Source organism: Passer domesticus, chromosome 1 (assembly GCF_036417665.1).
Source record: "Passer domesticus isolate bPasDom1 chromosome 1, bPasDom1.hap1, whole genome shotgun sequence".
Classification (NCBI taxonomy): Eukaryota; Metazoa; Chordata; class Aves; order Passeriformes; family Passeridae; genus Passer; species Passer domesticus.
This window is the reverse complement of record NC_087474.1, coordinates 52,137,892-52,157,122: the sequence shown is the minus strand read 5'-3', so window position 1 is coordinate 52,157,122 and position 19,231 is coordinate 52,137,892. Positions and strand designations below refer to the sequence as shown.

The following is a 19,231-nucleotide window of genomic DNA, read 5'->3' as shown; positions in this document are numbered from 1 at the left end:
AGCCAAACAGGCATATAGGCACTCTAGCTTTAAGAATTGATTTCTTAAGTGAACTGTCAACTCCCGGTGGCTGGAAAAATCTGCAAACAATTTCTAGTCACTGAACAAAGCAAATCTTTGTACTGTGCTGTAATAGTTCATTACTAAATAAAAGCTCCTTTGTTAGCCTATAAGAAATGGTGTGTACTCCACCACTCTTGACAATGTGCCTTGGTGTGACTTTGCAATGCATATGAAATTCTCTTTCCTGTCCTGTGAAAATATGACATGATGTGTAATTTTAATTTTGGTAGCAAAAGCTCAGGGTGAAGCAAATATCACAGCACATCTCTGGTGATTGAACTTTATTGCCAATGCATTTGATTCACAACCATGCGAGAGAACACAGAGATTGGACTTACCTCCTTTGCAAAAGAGTAAATGAGAAACATCATGGGCAAAATGCCTAGTGACAAGACTGAAGGAAAACTTAAGCAGCTGCTATTCCTACAAGTTGTGTTGCTTACTGGGCTGCCTTATTGCAGTTCCAGGGTTAAATGAGTCAAAACAGAAATCAAAGGGCTTCAGTGTTTTCCCATCCAGAAAAGCAAATGTGTTTCCAGCTCCCTCTTTTCTCTCTTTCACTCTGCACCCAGTGAGTTCCCAGTAATCTGCCAGTTTGGGCCCTACAGCCACAGAGCCCTGTTACCCTGCTCAGCAGCTGCTTGTGTTGTCTGCTGATGTTGCTTTGCAGCAGACCAGGCAGAGACACAGGCATGGCAGCTGTAAGCCCTTCACCTGTACCTTTTGTCAGGCTGTGGCCTTTCAACCAACCCCTTCAGATCAAGATTGTATCCCCCAAAGTTTTTCCTGTCTTGTTATATTTTGCATGGAGTTGGCAGTTCATGAACAGGGGTGTAGTTTTCATGATCCTTCCGTTCTTCTGTCACACCATCAGGGCCATGGGAAATCCCTAGAGCTGGTACTTCCCTCTCAGCTGGAAGAGGCAGCTGCCAGGGCTGAAGTGGGCATTGGGTAAGCCATTTCTCAGAGCCCTGTCCACTTTTGTCTCTTGGCTGGGCTTAAATGAGGCTTTTCCAATAAGTGTCCAGCTCGGCTCAGGCTGAGGCTGCTAATTCCAGTCGTGCGGGTGATTCATATGCCATCTAATAATAGCAGCTTCTGGCCATGCCACCACAATAACTGACCATGGAAAACTCCACACTGCTTTGGGCTGCCAGCCCATCAGCCTTCCCAAGCTGAGCTGGTCATGGCTGGTGCTTTGTCTTTGAGGGCAGCACTGTGCAGCTCAGCAAGAGGCTGCAAATTGTGCTGTGGGCAGTGCTGTGAGCAGTGCTGGTCCTCCAGCAGTGGGCCCTGTGTCCCAGGGCCAGTGCCACCACCGGGCCGGTTCAGGACTTGTGGAAAATGGACTGCTCCTCCTGCTGCTTTATATAAAGCAGTTGCTATTCATTACCTGCACCAGAAGCCAGCTTAGGTAGTTTGCTTTCAAGGGCAAAGCTGTGTTTGTCCTTACTTGCCATCCAAATGCTGTTTAGAGCATATGCAAAAATCTGCTACGTGGCTGCCAAATTCATCTTGGCAGTAGAGTCACTGCTGTTCCTGCTACTGAAAGGCAGCAGGGGGTTTGATTGGGATGCCTCATTCACTTGTTTGGATACTTCCAGGGAGGAAGGGTGATGACAGGGCAAAATGGCACAAATGTTCCCCAGACAGACTTCTGCACCATCTTTTTCCACTCTCCAGTGGGATTTACTCTGCCTGGTGTTTGACCATTTAAAAATGAAGGCAGGAAAGTGGTGGTGGAGGCTGGAGATGTCTCAGTCCTAGGAACATGCAGCTGAAGCCTTGGCAGGTGATGGCTCTATGTCTTGGCTGCAGACCAGAAGCCAGTCCAGTGTGGGGGCAAGAAGCTCATCACTACCCTGAATTACAGCCCCAGTCAGTCAATTAAGGATCTCCCTTCACAGGGGGACAGTGGTCCCAGCAGAGCCCATGGTTGGGAGCAGCATGCCCACAGTGGGATGTCTCTGTGGCCAGGCTGGCCCTGCAGGCTGGCTACACAGCAGGTCAGCATCATGAGCTGTGATCCCCACAGCATGGCAGCGCTGGACTGCTGATGCAGCCTTGGCACATGGATGATCTGGCCTCGCTGCTTCCACAGCTGTGGGATGTGGGAAACATGCACATCCAGGGCAGACAGGGTCGCTGCTGAATCCTCGGAGGTGAGCACCACATAGTGAAAGAGAATTACTAGAAGCTAGAAAGCCAAAGTGTCATGGAGCCAAGGAGGCGTGTGATACTGAGCAAGATGTGACAGCACAGTGAGCAGTACTGCAGCGCAAACCAGGGACCCAGCCCCACTCCTGGGTGGAAGGACAGGGGCAAAACAAACACCTCCCCTCTCCTCAAACCCTCTCACTGCTTTCCACACAGGGGTCCTGCACAGGTACCCCAGAACTTCATTGACTTTAACTGGTAGGCATGGCAGCTGGTTGGGCAGGCCAGGCTAGGCTGTGAGGACATGTGCTCCTTGGACACCATCACTGCCATGCCCCTGGCTCCCACAGCTGTCCAGAAGGGCCCCAACTTCCTAGCAGTCATGGGGCTATGCTCCCACACCACCCACACAGCAGCTGGGGGATTTTCCTGGTGAGCAATTGGCTCATTGTTTCACTTTTGCCATTTGTTTGCCTTTCAGGAAGGTTTTCCTTTTATTCCTCCCCTGACTTAAGCTGGAGTTGGGGTTTTCCAGATCCAGGGTCAGAGTGGTGCAGGTCAGCTCCCTGTCCCAGCTGTGGTAGCTGGGGAAGGACCTGAAAGCCAGGCACCAAGGTTCAGCTTTACTTGTACCAGGGGTGGCAAAGCAGTGGTGGTGCTCAATTCTTGAGGGCTTCAGATGTGCTTTTTGGAGACCTCCTGTATTGCAAAAAAACAGGATATGGTCCCTGGGCAGAGGAGGAAGAGCTGGCCCTGGAGCCAGCCCTAAGACAGTCATATGTGGCTACATTTTTCAAGGACATCCCCAGTTTGAAACTGAGCTGGCTCCATTTTTGCTGAGTGGTGTCTAAAATTACTAAATTCTGTCTGTTTCCTTTGTTTTTCTTCCTCTAAATCTGATGTTTTCATTGCAGTGGAGCAGCATGTATCAGCTCAAAGACTGACCAAATACTTATGCTCAGCAAACACAGTACTGATTTGCACCAGCAAATCTAAGCAATGCCACTGTCTAGGGCACACTGGGAACAACATTTGGGGTTTTGAGGCTCTCCATTTTTAAGTTTAGCAAGGCCAGCCAAGCATGGGATGACTTAAGTTAGGACAATGTTGTCATAAAACTCATCATCTGGTGTAGGTTGGGAGAAGAGAAAGCCTGACAGTCTGCAGCCTGTTCTCTTGAAGGAAAATACTTTGTTTGAGAACATGCACAAAGAGAGGAGGATCCAGTTCACCAGGGCTCATATTTAACTGGGTAGATCAAAGCCTGCACTATTTGCTTCAGGACTGTTGATTTTGGTTTTGACCAGCTCCTCCTCCACAATAAAAAGTCCAAGGGGATTTTGTATTCTCCTGGGCTTTCTGCTGAATGGGGCTCTTTGCACCAGAGCTTCTAAGCAAAGCTTGGCACACAAGCCTCTGAAACTATGGCAGCTGCTAAAGGCAGAGCTGACCCTGCAACAGGCGACCTTAGCTCCCAGTCCTGTTTCAAACAGGAAAGCCAGGCCCTGGTTTTAGCATCAGCAGAGTTGGGGGCAAGAGGATTCCCTATCACATTTTGCTGGCTGATGCTCCAGCTTTCCTTTTCTCTGCTAATGCTCCAGCTAAACTGGAGCCCAGCACTTTCCGGCTGCCCATGCCAAGCGGAGCTCAGGTGAAGAGCAATTGAAACCTAAGACTGAAACCTAAGATGTCTCAGGGTACAAGGGTAAGCGAGAAGTGCTACAGTGGTTCAAGACTGCACTCCACAGAGCTAAGAAAGGCATTGCTGCCTCCTTGCCTGTTGGCTAAGCCTCTACACAGCTTCAAGCATTTTCTGTAATTGGGAGAAAACAGCAGCAATCTGCAAGAGAGCAGCAAAAAAGAGAAAAAAATAGCATGCAGTATTTTTGGTTTACCCCTATGCTACAGCCCAGCCTTGAGAAGAGGAGGAAAAGGCAGGGAGAGGCATCCAAGGCAAGGGAAGGACTGGACACAGGGCAAGTGTAGGAGCTGTGCCACTGGACTTGGACTGGACTGTGCCAGCCTGCAGTGAGGTCACCTGGACTGGGACATTGCACCACAAACCTCAAAGTGACATGAATTCATTTAACTCCCTACAAAAACAACAACACCGGGGGGGGGGGGGGGGGGGGGGATGACCCCCCAAAACCCCCCTGAAATAACCAAAAAGCAAAAAAGAACCCAAAATAAGCATGGCATGGTGTGTCCTGCTAATGGTGTCCAAAGAAGAGCTCTTTGCCAGCTGGATCAGCCGCAGGAACTTGCCTACTCCAAAGGTGATGTGAAGAGGAGACAGCAGCCCTGGTGGACAAACCTGGCGGCTCCTCCCTGGATGGCTGTAAAGGGCAGCTTGATTTACTCTTGCTGGAAGGGAACAAACCCCAGTGCCCACACATGCTGCAGCACACTCTGCCACTTACAGCAGCCCTGCAGCCCTCTGCTTCTGCTGCACCAGCCCCAGCCTCTGGGGGCAACCATGGGCACTGGGGCCTTTGCCACTGAACCACACAGCTCTGAGAATTCAGTGCCTGATGACTGCTTTCACAAAAGGTATGACTTGGGGATTTTTAGCCTTCTTTTACATCTGCAAACTTCTGATGAGAGCTCAAGTTCAGCTTCTGAAGCAGGATTATGCAGACCAATTTTTTTCTTTGAAGCTCCATCTAAAAAGCCATATTTAAGTAATGTCATGCTGTGGGGTCACACAGAAAAGGTGGAGGAGTTTACTCAAAACAGCTGACTTGAGGCAGAGGTGGTCAGCAATGACAGGGAAGAGATATATCTGCCCTTTCCCAGCAAAAGCCTTCCAGATAAAAAAAATTGCCAGTGAAAACCTTGGCACTGTGGGATGTGCTGTAGGACTTCGAAACAAAACTGCCTCAAGACAAAATAGACAAAGTGAACTTTTCCTATGTCTTGAGAGGGCTGGCTGCTCATATAATGGAAATGGGAAGGGTGCAGCAGGATCCGTGCTCAGGATGGGGAGGCACATATTTCTCATGGCTCTCCCTCAGGGAATGCTTCCTGGAGCCACAACCCTTTTTCTACCCAGCTCTATAGGTGCCTCTGCTTTGGGATTTTTCACTAAGCGTTGCTATAGGAACTTAATTGCTTCTGTTCATCCAGGTCTGAGCAGCTCCCTGCTCCCACTCCTCCTCTCCCAGGGCTGGCAGCGTCGGGGCTCTGAGGACAGCGGAGGATGCTCAGGTACAGCAGGAGTGGGGTCGTTCAGCTCAGTTAATTAGTGCTACTATTTCTGTCTCTGGCCTTTTCTCAGTTTGTATCCATCTGGGGCTCTCTCAGTCATTATAGAGCTTTCCACCCTCTTGTTTTTTTCCTCTATGCTCCTCTGTCTTCCAGATTTTTGCCACTATTTCATGTTGCTGTCCAAATTATTTGTCTCGTCTCTCTTGCTCCAGTCGTGGGAATATTAGTAATGTTTTTCTGCAGAGCAGGGTGGCTTAGAGACCACCTTGCAGACCTGACAGCCATCCTAGTGCTGCTGGCAAAGGCTGGAGCAGCTCAGTTAGCTGATGGGAAACAGTCCTCTGTATGGTTCATCACCATCTGATCTATCCCCTGCCTCTTGCTCCCACCTGGGCCCAGCTGTGCGTGGCCGTGCGCGGGACGCGGTCCCGGTCTCTGCTCCCCAGTCTCCTGCCACAGCCGCTCCGCGTGTGGGGCAAAGGGAAGCATGACTCACATGGGGCTCCCACCCATGAGTAACAGTGTTGTTGGTCTATCACGTCTCAGCCAGCTGGGGCAGCTCGGAGGGAGGGCGGCTGCTTCCTTGGCGAGGCATGAAATAGGTCAGCTCGTCCCCAGAGCATGGGGGAAAACAGGGGACCAAGATTGCAAGGCATGGCAGCAATGAGCAGCTTCACATCAGATGCAGGAGCAGGACCCCATGATGGGGAGGGCAGGCAAGGAGGTACACAGACATGGGCTAAGGGGAATGCTCTTAAACACTATCAGTTCTTCCTTCTTCCTTGCCCAAACCTGCTCCTTTTTTCCTGGGAAATGAGCAGGGAGAGTCCAAAGCCAGTGAGGGAAGACGGGCAGAGATGTGGGAACACAAAGCAGTTATGTGCTTCTCAGGGTGGAAAGAGGCCCAGGTTATTAAGTAGCAGGCAATTTTAACATGAGTTATTAATACTAATTGTTTGTACTGGGAAGTGGTGCCTAGGGGCTCCCATTGCACTAATCATGTAACAAAGCCGTGTTCCTAACACAAATAGCTTGTATTTCAGCCTGAAGAGAACAAGTCGTCTCTTTCCCATTACCCTCTCTTTGAAAAAGCAGCTTGAAGATTACACAGTCAAGCCCACAAAAGCTGGGAAAGGAAAAATATTACACTGGGCTGCCCTAGAATGCCATTGCTTACACCCAGCCAGCCCAGTAACTCCATCAGCACTGTGGGCCCACACTGCCTGCTCTTGCCCTGCTTCATCTCCAACCAAGGCAGGCCACAGATCTTAACATTATTGGTGATTTTTGGGTTGCCCATCTTTGGGTAGTAACGTCATGTCACCTGTTTAGGGTACTGGGGGACTGTGGGTAGTTTCCTCCTCCCTTGCTGATTGATATCTCTGTTATATTTTTTCAGGCTTTGCAAACTGCAATTCTATCTTGGGTACATGCCCTTCTGAAGTAAGAAACTAATTTAATGAATTAAATTAATTAATTTACAGGCTTGGCACTAAAGCACAGACTAAAGGTCAACAGCATCTGCTGATTTTGGATGGTACAAACCACGACTGCCCTGCTATTTTTTGTTTTCCTGAGAACTTGGCATTATATTGAGTTTTACCACATGGCAACAGAGGTCCTCCCGTCTCTGGCTGCAGATTTGAACACACAGCTTTTCATCAGCCCAATCCCAGGTCAGGCTGGAGGACCAGGAATATGACCTGGAGCCCCAGCCCTTTACTGCTCAGCTCTGGAAATGCTATAACCTTGATGCCTGACCTAGCACTGCAGGGGTCAGCACACAGCAGATCACCAATGTGTTGAACAGGACAGGGGCCGCCTTAGCATCTCCTGCCCTCTTGACATTCATCCTGAAGTAGATCCAGCTGGTGGAGGAGATACAGCTGCAAGATGAGCATGCAGGGGTCAGTTAAAGGTAGAGGTAGGGGTGCAAGTTTCATGCACAGAGCAGAGAGAGGGGCTGTCAGCCCAGGTGTGTGGGCTCCCTTATGGCAGCAGGCATGCAATGCTGATGACACTGTTTAGCACAATGCTCTTGCACGCGCGCCTGTGTGCAGGACTTCACTGCATTAGCATGTAAGAAGTGGGAGTTCCTCACCTCCCACTACCTGCAGGCAGCTGCTAAGGCTCAGAAATGCCTCAATCAGTTCTAAGCCCCTGACAGCCATCATCTGTTGTCAGCATGGATCCTGCTGCTGACTCCCCAGTCCCCACAGGCCTGCTCATTTCTCTGCTGGTCCATCATGTCTTTGTCTGAGGCTTGTTCCATCCCTGCTGCTGACCTTCTATTGGTCCAAGTTGTGGGGAAGCCACTGTCACACACACCCATCCCCCGAAGTGAGCAGATGCTGAAGCACTGCCAGCCTCTGGGAGAATTTTGGATTGCAGCATATAAGCTAAGGCACCATGGCTACCATCATCCTCCTTTTCAAACTGCAGGGTCCAGGGTCTCCTTCACCCCTACCATGTCACTCCCAGGGCTCTCCTGCCTCACTGGCTTCTCAGCTGGGCATGTTTTAGGCTTTAGCTCTCCATTCTACCCTTCGTCCCTCCTAAACCTTAAGGCCTGTGCCAAATGACAAAAACTTAATAATGGTGAACAACAAAACACAACAAAACAGGACACACACACACACACACAAAAAAAGCAAATAACAATGCAAATTTATCTTCCACCACCTGGGAAATGGCCCAGCTATTTTGGCTGAGGAGGACTCAGAAGCTGAGCACTGATAGCTAACAGAGTGCTCTGTGTCTTGCCAAGGTACCTGCAATGGAAACAAAAGGCTTTGTTTGATCTGAAATGAGAACAGATCAGACACCTTTAGACCAAGCAGTGCTATGTTTTCTGTACTGTTTGCCACCACTAAATTGACATCATCTGTAACAACTGTACTCAACAGAAGCACTCATTAAATATGTCCAGCTTTGATGATAACTGGCTTTGCAGTTATCCTGTTTGCACCCTGTAACCCACCTGAGTGAACATCTACAGATTAACCCAGGCAGGGGAACTTCTCTTCCTCCCTCCCTGCCATGCTTCTTCATGGGTGGGCAAGCCATTGTGAGACACCCTTGGCAAGCAAGGGATGGAAACACATCCCCCATAAAACAGCCCAAAATTCAGCACAGCTTGGCTTTGGCCTCTGAACTGCTCCTGCAGCAGAGTAACCAGGTTACTCCTCCCTTCAAACACTTCATAGGTGTGATGCTGCATTTTCATTTATTTTTCCACCCAACACTCGTCAGTCATCTTTCTTTAGCAAGGAGGTAAACACCCTGTTTTGTTTTCCCATCTGTATTTAAACTGTGAATGGAGTGAAGCAACAGGCTGGGAAGCAAAAAAAGGAAAGCAGCTCTGAGTGGAAGCGATACAAGCACTGATTGCAACCAGGCTTTTCAGATGTATGAAAAAATAACTCCCTCCCCCAAGGAGATACTTCAGAAGCTGAAAGCTAAGAACTTAAGTACAAAGGCTTTTGTTTTTATTGACATTGTAAGAAACATTTTTTCTTTGTTACAAAAAAGCTAAGTGGTTCTGAAAGCAGAAGTACAGTTCATATGTACACAGTGCTACAGACCCTTCAGATCAACCTAAGGCTTGAGAAACATCAGATCATAACTGCAGGTTTATCAAATGAAGACCACTAAGGTCTGTTACAACTGAACACTATTCCTACCATACATAAATGTATTTACACATTCTCTCTTTTTTTTTTTTTTAAGGATTACAGGCTTTATAAAAAAAATTTTAAAATTTTTAAAAAAGCAACACTTTTTTATCTTACACATCTGCAGGACTGACAACAGTAACTGTTCCATAGGAGACATTCCACCAATCCAAGGACAATAACACGTGAATACCAGAGGTTTACAAGATGTTTTGGACACTATTAACAGTGGTATGTGCTATTAGCTCAATGGCAAGTACAACCTCATCAGGAAAATCTGGCAACACATCCTGGTCCCTCTCTTTCACAGGGTCAACACAAAATAAGGCACATACATTGTGGGAATATGAACAGTGCTGTCCAGGCAGACAAGCCATGGCGGGACAGGCATGGGTGAGCTGACCTGCCATCCCACTGAGGAGGGGGAATCACTGCCAGCAAGTCAGCAGTCAGCCAGCATCTTAATGCATGTACCATTTGGGGCCATTGCCCAAGGAGAAATAACATCATCTGCCATGTGTGGATGCGTGGGACCATTGTACTCCCATGGGGTACACTGAGTTTCCTGCAAACACACCTTTCCTTCACCTGCACGTAGCTGACAGATAAACTCTCCACTGGCAACTTCCACTTCATGGAAAGTAAAACTGTCTGGAGAAACACACATGTTCAGGCAGGCTGAGTGTTACTGATGTGCCCAATAACACACATGGAAGACCCTCAAAGAGCCATTACAAGAAATGGTGATTTAGACCTATGCTGCAATGCTTTAAAAATAGAACATTCATTATATTTTTTGCATTTTCTTGTACTCTTGGGTGAGCAGTGGGTTTCCAACAGTTATGCAAAAATCAACTGATGTGCCACATACACAAAAGCAACCCTGCAACTGGAAGAGTAGAGGGGTGCTAGTAAACGCATCCCACCAGTGTTGACAGGACTTTCTCCAGACTGACACATGTAGAGAAGGAGGTTGACAAGTGAAAGCTGGCGTCCAGTGTAACAGTGCCATGCTGAGAGAGACCAGTCTACCTTATCAAAACAGAACCAAAACCCAAGACAGCTGGGCTACGATGTATTGCTACCCTCACAGGTACCAAAACTAGGCTCTTTAGTATAAAACAGAAAAGCATGAGAAAACATGAAAAACTGAAAAGTGATACATGAACATAAGTGACACATACACTTAATGGTGAAAACAATAAATCCTTTGCACAAACTCCCCAAGGACACACTGGAGTCTCTGATTATTCAGCTTTGCCAAATCCAGTGGGAATCCTTTCTTGAGCACGTGGTTTCTGCCAAGACACACTGTTGGCCCAAGACAAGGCTAAGTGAGTGACGAAGGTTTGTCAAATCCAGGAAGGCAAATTGGCTACTCAAACAGTCCCTTTTAGCCTGGAGCAATACGAATGGCTCCTTCTAAGCTCTGATGGATCACATCTGTTAATAGCTTCCCAGCATCAATTGCACCAGCAGATACAATTATGAACTGGAAAATTGAGTTAAAAAATAGTTGGGGAATGTTTGGGGTTTTTTTAATGTATTGGTTCCATTACAACAAAAGCCTTCTCTCCCAAGCCACCTACTCCCAGGCTGGTCATAAGTCTCCCTGTTGAAATGGTTTATAAACATGTAATTGATAGCTTTAATAAACAGTGAGGATTGCTTACTGAGAGCTGTCTGAAACAGCTTTTCCTTATACCTATATGCTGCTTCTCTGCAGGGCTGTGAGCTGTATCCCAGCACTGCAATGCACAGCATGGCTCTTGGAATATCCCTTCCCCTGGGGACCTGCCCAGTGGGATGCATCCCTTCTTGTCCCAGCAGCAGAGCAGGGACAATGGCTGTGTACAGGCAGCAGGTCTCTGCAGGACACAGGGAGCAGCTTCCTCCCACTGCCACAGCAATCCAGTCATTTGCCATGGTGAGCTGTGCCCAGCTGCTCACACAGCCCAAGGACCACTGCAGGCAGTCTGTGATGGCTGGTCAGGGGCAGGGAAGCTGGGAGGGGAAGTGTCAAAGGGAAAAGTGCAGGATGAGTGTGTGTGCATGGGACAGGGTAAGAAAGAAATGCTGGCTAAACATAAAAAAAAAAGACAGGAACCAGATTGTGATAAAAGGTGTAGGATATTTACATTTGTCTTGGTTTCTGACATTCCAGCTTGCATGCAAATCTTTTGGTACACACTGTGATAAACTTAAATATGGCCCCTGCACCAGATTCCTATGATGTTTTCCTACGGATTTATACATTCATGCTCTGACTCTAACAGCTGTTAACAGATCAATGTTAACTGACAGCTTCACTGAGATTCATTTCCTCCACATTTCCTCAAACGCCATGTCCTGAATCAGCTGGTATTTCACCTTTTCTTTTACAACTGAAAAAAATGCTATGGTTTTCTAGCCTATAGAAATCACCTTCTGATTTTTACTGGGCTAAAGTTTATCTGTATTTCAAAACTGACTACACTCCCTCATGTTGCTGTATGTCTACTATAAAATCAGCTCCTTACAGACAATCAAATCCATGACTGTAATTGCCAGCAAAATCTACATCCCGTAGTAGGACTTTACTATTGGGATTTAACTGAGAAGTCTTCAAGGGCTGGAACTCCATGCAGCTTCTAGGAGTGGGTGAATTTAAACCATGGTCTTGTGATTGTTCCCCACAGCAGCCTGTTCACTCAGGAGCACTGTGTACTCATGGATGCAGACATGGAGCTCAGCAGACCCAAAAACAAGCCAGAGCTTGCAGAGAAAATGCCATTCACCTCCACCAGTACTCACAGCTTAATGATCACAGTGCATTGGTTTCAATTTTTTGCCAGTATAACTGACCCTGGGCATTGACCCACTGGTTTGCTTGGAAATTAAATGCACATGGTGTCACCAAGAGAGAGAGAAAGAAGCTGGGTTGGTCTTTCTGAGCTTTGATTAGTTGCCAGACAACTCAGTTGGTTAGAGCATGGTGCTAATAGCATCAAAGTTGTGGGTTTGATCCTCACACAGGCCATTCACTGAAGAGCTGGACCTGATAATAATTCCAGATCAGAATAGTCTGTGATCTGTGAATACTTGCTGTTCCCCTTGTTTCTTTGCTATTTTTAATGGCAGTTTTAATTTAATTTTGTAAAGCCTGGACACAGTGGAAAAACATTTAAGATTATCAGATTGCTTGCAACTGCTTTGATTTATTTGGCTAGTCTGAGAACTGGGCCAGCCATTCATTTTCTACTTCTTTTACGTGACATGCCCATGATGTTTTTGAAGCTCTATGTATCCATGGAGCTGTCTGGGCTAAAGGGGATGTACACACAGCTCTTCCAGCAAATAAGAACCAGTGGCTCAGCAAGTTACACCTCAACAGTTTGCATTAAAAAACAACAACAAAAAAAAATTCTCCACTATGAAATACTGTAATTTTGTTATTTCATTGTATGAAATACTTCGTAAGACCCTGACTGTATCTCCACAAATGTGGTATGCAATAAGAAGACTGTAGACTACCCAAGTCACTATACACACCCAAAATTTTGCTATTCAGTCATTTTAAAAAAAAGGCTGAAAAGCAGAATATCAAATACTGCAAAAGATGAGAGCTGGACTATGAACAGCTTTCTGGTCCTCTCCTTCCTCTGAAATAGGTCGAAAACGATACAATCTCAGTACTGTTATTCAAGGCAGTGACAGCTATCTCTGTGTGTGTTTACAACAATGTTAAGCTTTTGCTAGAGATCACAGGGCTGATGGTTTTTACATTTCTTATTTGCTTGAACCTCCCAACCTTTTGTGCTCCATGTCTCTGAAACTGCAGCTCAGGGGTACCATGGCAGTGCATTTCTAAGCTGGTTTTCCACCTCAGTGTGATGTGTCCAGATGTGCATCCAGAGAGGATTTCAGCACTGTATGCTCACTTCACATTGTGCCTGGTTATAGGTTCAAGAGAAAAAGTTGCAACAGTTTTACAAGGTCTAGCTTCATTTGAGTAACAGAAAATTGTCGTTTTATCAGGCCTTTCTTTACAAAAAAAACCAAACCAAAACAAAACAAAACAAAAAATACCCCCACAACATGCACTTCACACGTTTACATTGGTTTACAGGTAAAAAACAAAAGAAAAATAAAAGAAGCATACAGACATTTGAAAAGGACGTGAGAGAGAGAGAGAAAAGAGATAAAGGGAAGGAATGGGTATAGCAATACTGATTCAAAACTGAAATGGAAGACAGTTTCTCCCTAGAACACTTTAGGGTTTTCAGAGTCCTTATTCCATAAAAGGAATATACTTGAAACACATCCCATTTAGGTGAGATGAGATTGCTAAAATACATACACAACTAAAAAATATGAGTCTTTTTTTCCATTTGTTATCTCCTAAGTGTTTTTTGTTTTTTACGTCTATTGCATAACAGCAAGAAACTTGCTTTCTTCTGCAAGCGAGGTCAACAAAGAGCTCATGTCCCCAATAGCCATGTTGGTTGTGCTTACAGGCATAGCTGGGAATGTAAGAGATGTTTGGGGAGTGGTGAGGCGAGAGGAATTGCGGGAGACATTTTGAATGATACTTGGGCTCAGGGCTCCCGAAATTAAGCTGACATGGTCCCCATCATCTATGATAGCATCAAAATCTATCTGCACACCCTCTAGACTATTGTTGTCAATGTTGTCAACTGTGCTTGACACTTGGTTAGCCCCTGGGGAAAGAAGCTCAGATGAGTTTTCAGTTGCAGTCCCCTGCAGCAGGCAGCTGGCTTCTGAACCAAAGAAAGAACCTGTTTTCATAGCTTGGTGGCTAAAGCCCATGGTTTGGTCATATAACTGACCAGAGTAATTCTGCATGTTAGAGCAGAACTGCTGTGATTGACCTTGCATTTCCATCTTAATGGCGTTTACCCTGTACGTCTGGTTGCCATCACCTACGTGTCTTTGCTGTTGGGACAGGTTGTTTCTCAATGCGTTTTGCCGTCTATTGCTGCTGTAATTAGAGCATGACTGGTAAGTTTTGGCCACTGACAAACCTGAAGGCTGGCTACCAATGGTGTGAGACACCAGTGGAAAACTCTGTGGACCTTGATACAGGCTGCCTTGTGAGGTAGGACTAAGCTGCCCTAGCATCATTTGACCAGATTGATTGACTCCCTGGTAACGAACACCATCTCCGACTGGCTGGCTTTGCAAATATTCCTGTTCCATCATATTCCTGTCCTGCATCCCATTTGCCATACTGGTGGTCTGATCGCTGGATGCCAGGGGATGGCTGAAATTTTGCTGGTTCCCATTCACTGGCATGTTGCTGATTCTCAGCTTCTGCCCTTGCACTGCCATGCCACAGGAATTGTCTGTCACCCCAGACATCATTGCTTGCCTGCCCATGCTTTCACTGTAAGGCTTGTTTGACTGCATGTTGAAAGAATTCCCAGCTCCGCTGCTAAGAGTCATATTTTGCTGTAAACTGTAGGAAGTGTTGTTCTCCATCAGGTTCTGATAGCCATTCTGCTGGGCCATGTTGCCTCTCTCCAGGTTCTGCTGAACCATCATATTGTTGTGCAGTCTGAAGGCCCGAGCCTGCTGCACTGCTGACCGCTGACCACATTTCAGCTTTGAAGGAGATAAGTCAGAACTTCCTGAGCTTACTTCATTCCACTGAATGGGCAAGTCACTCTTATTTGCCTCGGGACCTGCCTGCTGACTGCTCGGTGGAGGGGCTTGGTCAAAGTTGCTGGAATTGTTGTTTCCTGAAACTGAGCTGTGATGCATTTTGCTGCTATCTAGGACATTGTTCAACAAATGGTCGTACACGCCCTGGTTCTGGGAATTCAGATACTGGACCACGTCATCTGGCAGGAGATCCTCATCATTCAGACTGCTACCTGCTTCCATTGTAGCAGCCTCCAGGGCGACGTTCTCGCTGATGCTTGGAGGACAGGGGGAGCTGAAGCCGCGGAAGACGCCACCCTCAGAACGGGTGTAGTTCTGAAGAACAAGGTTGCGCTTTTCCATGGATGGAGGCAAAGCAGGAGTGTTAAAGCTATTAAGACTGTTGAAACGCTGGACTCTCGGGACAGAGAGGTTGTCGGAGGCCATTCTCACTGGATCACTGGCTCTCCTTGTCCCATTTCCTAAAGCTTCGTGAGACAGAAAATGCCTCCTGCTGTAACCATTTGCCCCACCATCACTACATCTTCGAGGGATGTTCACTGGAGGCAGTGGAGATACTCCAGACTCCCTGCAGTCACCTAAGAGTGCCATCCTTGTCTTGAGGCTCATCCTCTCCATGTTAGGCAGTGGAGTTGGTGGGGGTCCACCAGTAGCTGCTGCATATTTAGCTTTCAGCCTGTATTGCTGGGCTGGGGTGAGGCTGAGAAGACTTGGCAGGTCATCACACTGGCTCGCTTCACTGGAGCGCCGGGAGGCATCCGTTGAGATAGGGTCATAGGAGTCTGCAACGCTCACGTTCTGCGGTCTTCCCTCTGCCTGGGAGGCATCGCTGGACCTCCGGCTGGAGAAGCAAGGTGAGATTCCAGAGGACCTGCGGCTGCTCAGGTAGGCTGAACTGATTGTGCTAGTATTGCTGTCCCTCCTGTTCAGCATGTTCAACACAGTGATGTCCGTACTTGAGAGCTCGTTCCTGTTTGGCAGAATAGTCATGGATCCTCCAACACTGCAGCTGCTGTTCGACTGGGTACCTGTGGGTAAAATTCACAGTTAAACAAAGAGGTATTATCCAGAAACTGGTGCAGAAAGCACACAGTAAAGAAGTAAGCGGAGTATAGAGGAAGAACATCATCACAGCCAATTATAGCAGGGCTCTTACTTGCAAGAAGTAGGGCTAAAAATTGTGTCCTTAGGTTAAAAGCTAATTCAGAGACTCAAGGGTAGCATTTCAATGTGAGTCTCAGCAGAAAATTTATAGCCCATAGCCACAAACTGTCATCAGCTGGTGCAGTACTCCAGCCTGCAGTACAGCTATGCTGGCTGATGTGCCAGGAGGACACATTCGTAAGGGAGCTTTTTATAGGCAAAATATAATTGAACAGGCATTTGCATGGAATGGCAAAATATACAAATTGGAGGCTATTCAAGGTCATTTCTAATACTTCTTGAAATATTCTTGAAATAACTCCTAACAACTGCAAAACATCTTTGCTGGTTTCCTTGTTTTGTTTTGGTTTGGTTTTAAGTAAACAGGATACATTTCTTAATTTTACATAGTTTCTTTTGATTGAATGGGTCTCAGAAAACCTGGGCTGTCACTGCTGGGTGGAGCCCAGAAACCTACAGGCATGCTGTAGGCAAAGTAGGGGCAGCAGCAATTGAGCAGCAATTGCCAAAATTGCTCATTTTGGCAATGAGCAGCTCTTTGGAGGAAAACAACTGGGGATCTTCAGAGTTCAACCTCGCCTTGCTCCCATTCATGGATATCTGCCCTCTGCAGCACAGCATCTGTACATATGATTTCTTCTATATGTAGGAACAGGTTATTTAAAGGGAAGCCCACCATATCTCTGCAAAGGCTACCTTGCAAAGGCCTCAACAAAAAGACTTCCATACAGTAAACTCACAGGTATTTATTTCTTCTACCTTGTCTCAAAACAAGACAGAATTATGATGATCTTGGGTCAAAACATTTAACAGCAGGGAATATTTAAAATGTGATTCATGGCTCCCTCACTAGCTCCTGTTCTGTAAAACACAGGACTATCAGACTTCTCAGAGGCTGGGTAGAAGAACTTGCAAAGAAGGAATAAACAGAAAGTGATCAATTTACAAACCATTTCACAGCTGCTGAGTTTCCTAAGCTGTGCAACTCCTGCAAGACTTGCAAGATTAAGCTAGCAAGCAACAAGATAAAGGACAAAAAGTGTTATGACTCCTCTTATGTGTATCTCACCATTTCCTATGAGAGGCGGCAAGGTTGGGGCTTTGGAAGGTGGAACGGGGTTCAGTCTTGGAAGCATTCCATTAACTTGTTTCAACCTTTCTAATTTCACTTGCTCCATCCATTTGGTCCCTGTCATGTTCCTCCTGGCCTGTAAGCCAAGTGCTGTGGTGGCTGTGGAAATGGTAGAGTCCATGATTGGGGTTTCATCAATGACACTGAGGTCTCCTACACTACCACCACTGGTCAGAGTAAGCTCGATCCCATTGTTGGAATAGTTGCTGATGGGGGACTGTTCGCTGCTGCATGTAGACTGACCACCAGGGCTTGGCTGAGATGTCTGTTGGAGGGAAGTCAGAGACAAAAGAGTGTGAGGATTAAGCAAGCAATGTTAACCAGAACATTTGTGCTAAATGGAACCAAAGATACAGGTATAGAAAAGCTCAGCCTTAAATGACAACAGTGATCATTCTTAAGGAGGCTTTCTAGATATTGGCTTCAACTGCAGTGAAGGGCATTGTAAAACACAAGACTAAAATTGCCTTTCACATGGTGCTGATGGTATACAATATACCTCCATAAGACTTTTATCCGAGTTATTCCCAGAGTTACTTCTATCACTTTGAGCCATTTGTGAGCACATATGGATGGACACCCTACTTTGCTTATGCGCTGTTCCCAACTGAAGCTGCAGCTCAGAAAAACCGAACCAGAATTCAGCCATGTTACAAGGTATTAGTTTACACTGCCAGGCTTGCAAACAAACAAACAAACAAACAAGACTCCAACAACATTGGAATTTGGGTTTTTTTAATTAGACTTGTGGCTAAAGAATGTAAGCATTTTCCAGGCTTAAGGCTCATTGTTACAAGCAGTGGTTGGCTTGAAACATTGGCATGTAATAAAAAAAGCACAGAGCATCAGTGCAAAAAATACTGTATCATATTATCAGCATCCTGTCATCCTGGCAGCACTCAGGTCTAACTTTTACATCCTCTTATACCTAACTCATACCACCTCTGCCCTGAATCAAGAAGGTGATGATCTATTAAATCAAATCCTTTGTTTCATCAGAATTTAAGATTTTAAGTGCAAGAATTTAAGTAGACAATACAGACTGCTAATCTGCAGGGATATAAACATGCCACAATAATTTTCTTTCTTAACAGGGAGTGTTCCCTGCTGCTCTCCCAGCAGAACTCTTGCTGTGGGGAAACACAGGCTTGATTTACTTTTCAGACTTTTTATAAAGTTCTCCCAAAAGAATGGGAAAATGAACAAACTGAGAGACAAAACAGAAGACAACAGACAGAAGTCTCTGGACTTAATATCTCAGTGTAAGGTTCTATCAGTATGATCACAAATCAGTGGGGCATGCAGTATCGTTTTGTTCACAAGAACAGTTTCGTGTAAGTATTTAAGGGTTTCTGATGTGGTTTTGTTTTTTGGGGTTTTTTTCCTGCCACTCTGTGATCTTTATGTACATTTTAATGAAAAATGCTGTCTAGAATTTCTGAAGTGCCTGAGATAACTCTCACTTTAAACATCAATGAATGAAGACACAGATTCATGGCACTGCTGTAGTTTCCTATGCCCCTAAGGAGTCCATTTGAGATTCAATAACTATTTTATTATTTCTAACTTGAATGATGATACTTAGAATTTATGAGGCCACACTGAGCAAGTTCATTTCCAAATCCTGGCCATAGCAGATTTAGTGACAAGAATAGAAATAACAGTTATTATAGGGAAGGAAGTTTGTGCTTCTGGACAATAGCTCCATGCCATATGGAAGAAGAGTAATAGTGATCAGAAGCCTGTTCTTGTAGCACATGTCAAGATCACAGTGAGGTAGGGCACAGAAATAAGAACTGTATAATGCAGGACATATATTTCTACATGTGGAATACAGAAAAAAATGGATGTCTCATCTAAAGGGGAAAGTACAAAGACATTTGTGAAGATATTTCACCAATATAAGCCAGACTTTTCACATGTCAAGTGTTGCAAAATGTTCACAACACATTACAACTGGGAATGCGCTTGATGGATTGCACATTACTAAATAAAGGAATGACTGAACAACAAGCAGAAGACCAAAATAAAAACATATATAATGTTGCAAAAAGAAAAAAAGCAGAAAAGTTAAAATGCCCTCACCTTATTACCCACTGTCCTTAGGAAGTTAGAATAAGACATTTAAGAGCATTAGACAGAAAAGACATTGGATTAGTTGAAAACCAGA

At 45.8% G+C, this 19,231-nt stretch overlaps 1 protein-coding gene and 2 long non-coding RNA genes across 11 annotated transcripts in view; 2 read left to right on the top strand and 1 right to left on the bottom strand.

The window, feature by feature from the left end:
• Positions 1–5,352: 5,352 nt before the first annotated feature.
• Positions 5,353–14,808, top strand: LOC135300527 (uncharacterized). Its single transcript, XR_010362352.1, has 2 exons — positions 5,353–5,427; positions 14,628–14,808. It is a non-coding gene; the product is annotated as an uncharacterized LOC135300527 (long non-coding RNA).
• Positions 8,894–19,231, bottom strand: part of GLI3 (GLI family zinc finger 3) — a 206,097-nt gene continuing 195,759 nt past the window's right edge. For all 9 annotated transcript variants that reach the window (XM_064419962.1, XM_064419954.1, XM_064419979.1 and 6 more), the window contains 2 exons: positions 16,999–17,326; positions 8,894–15,793 (listed from right to left, as the gene is read on the bottom strand). In XM_064419962.1, the coding sequence (XP_064276032.1) occupies positions 13,506–15,793; positions 16,999–17,326 (2,616 nt within the window). In that variant the 3' untranslated portion in view covers positions 8,894–13,505. The remainder of the gene's footprint in view (positions 15,794–16,998; positions 17,327–19,231) is intronic.
• LOC135300521 (uncharacterized) overlaps positions 15,514–19,231 on the top strand; it is a 23,567-nt gene continuing 19,849 nt past the window's right edge. The window contains exon 1 of the long non-coding RNA XR_010362350.1: positions 15,514–15,650. This is a non-coding gene — a long non-coding RNA (uncharacterized LOC135300521). The remainder of the gene's footprint in view (positions 15,651–19,231) is intronic.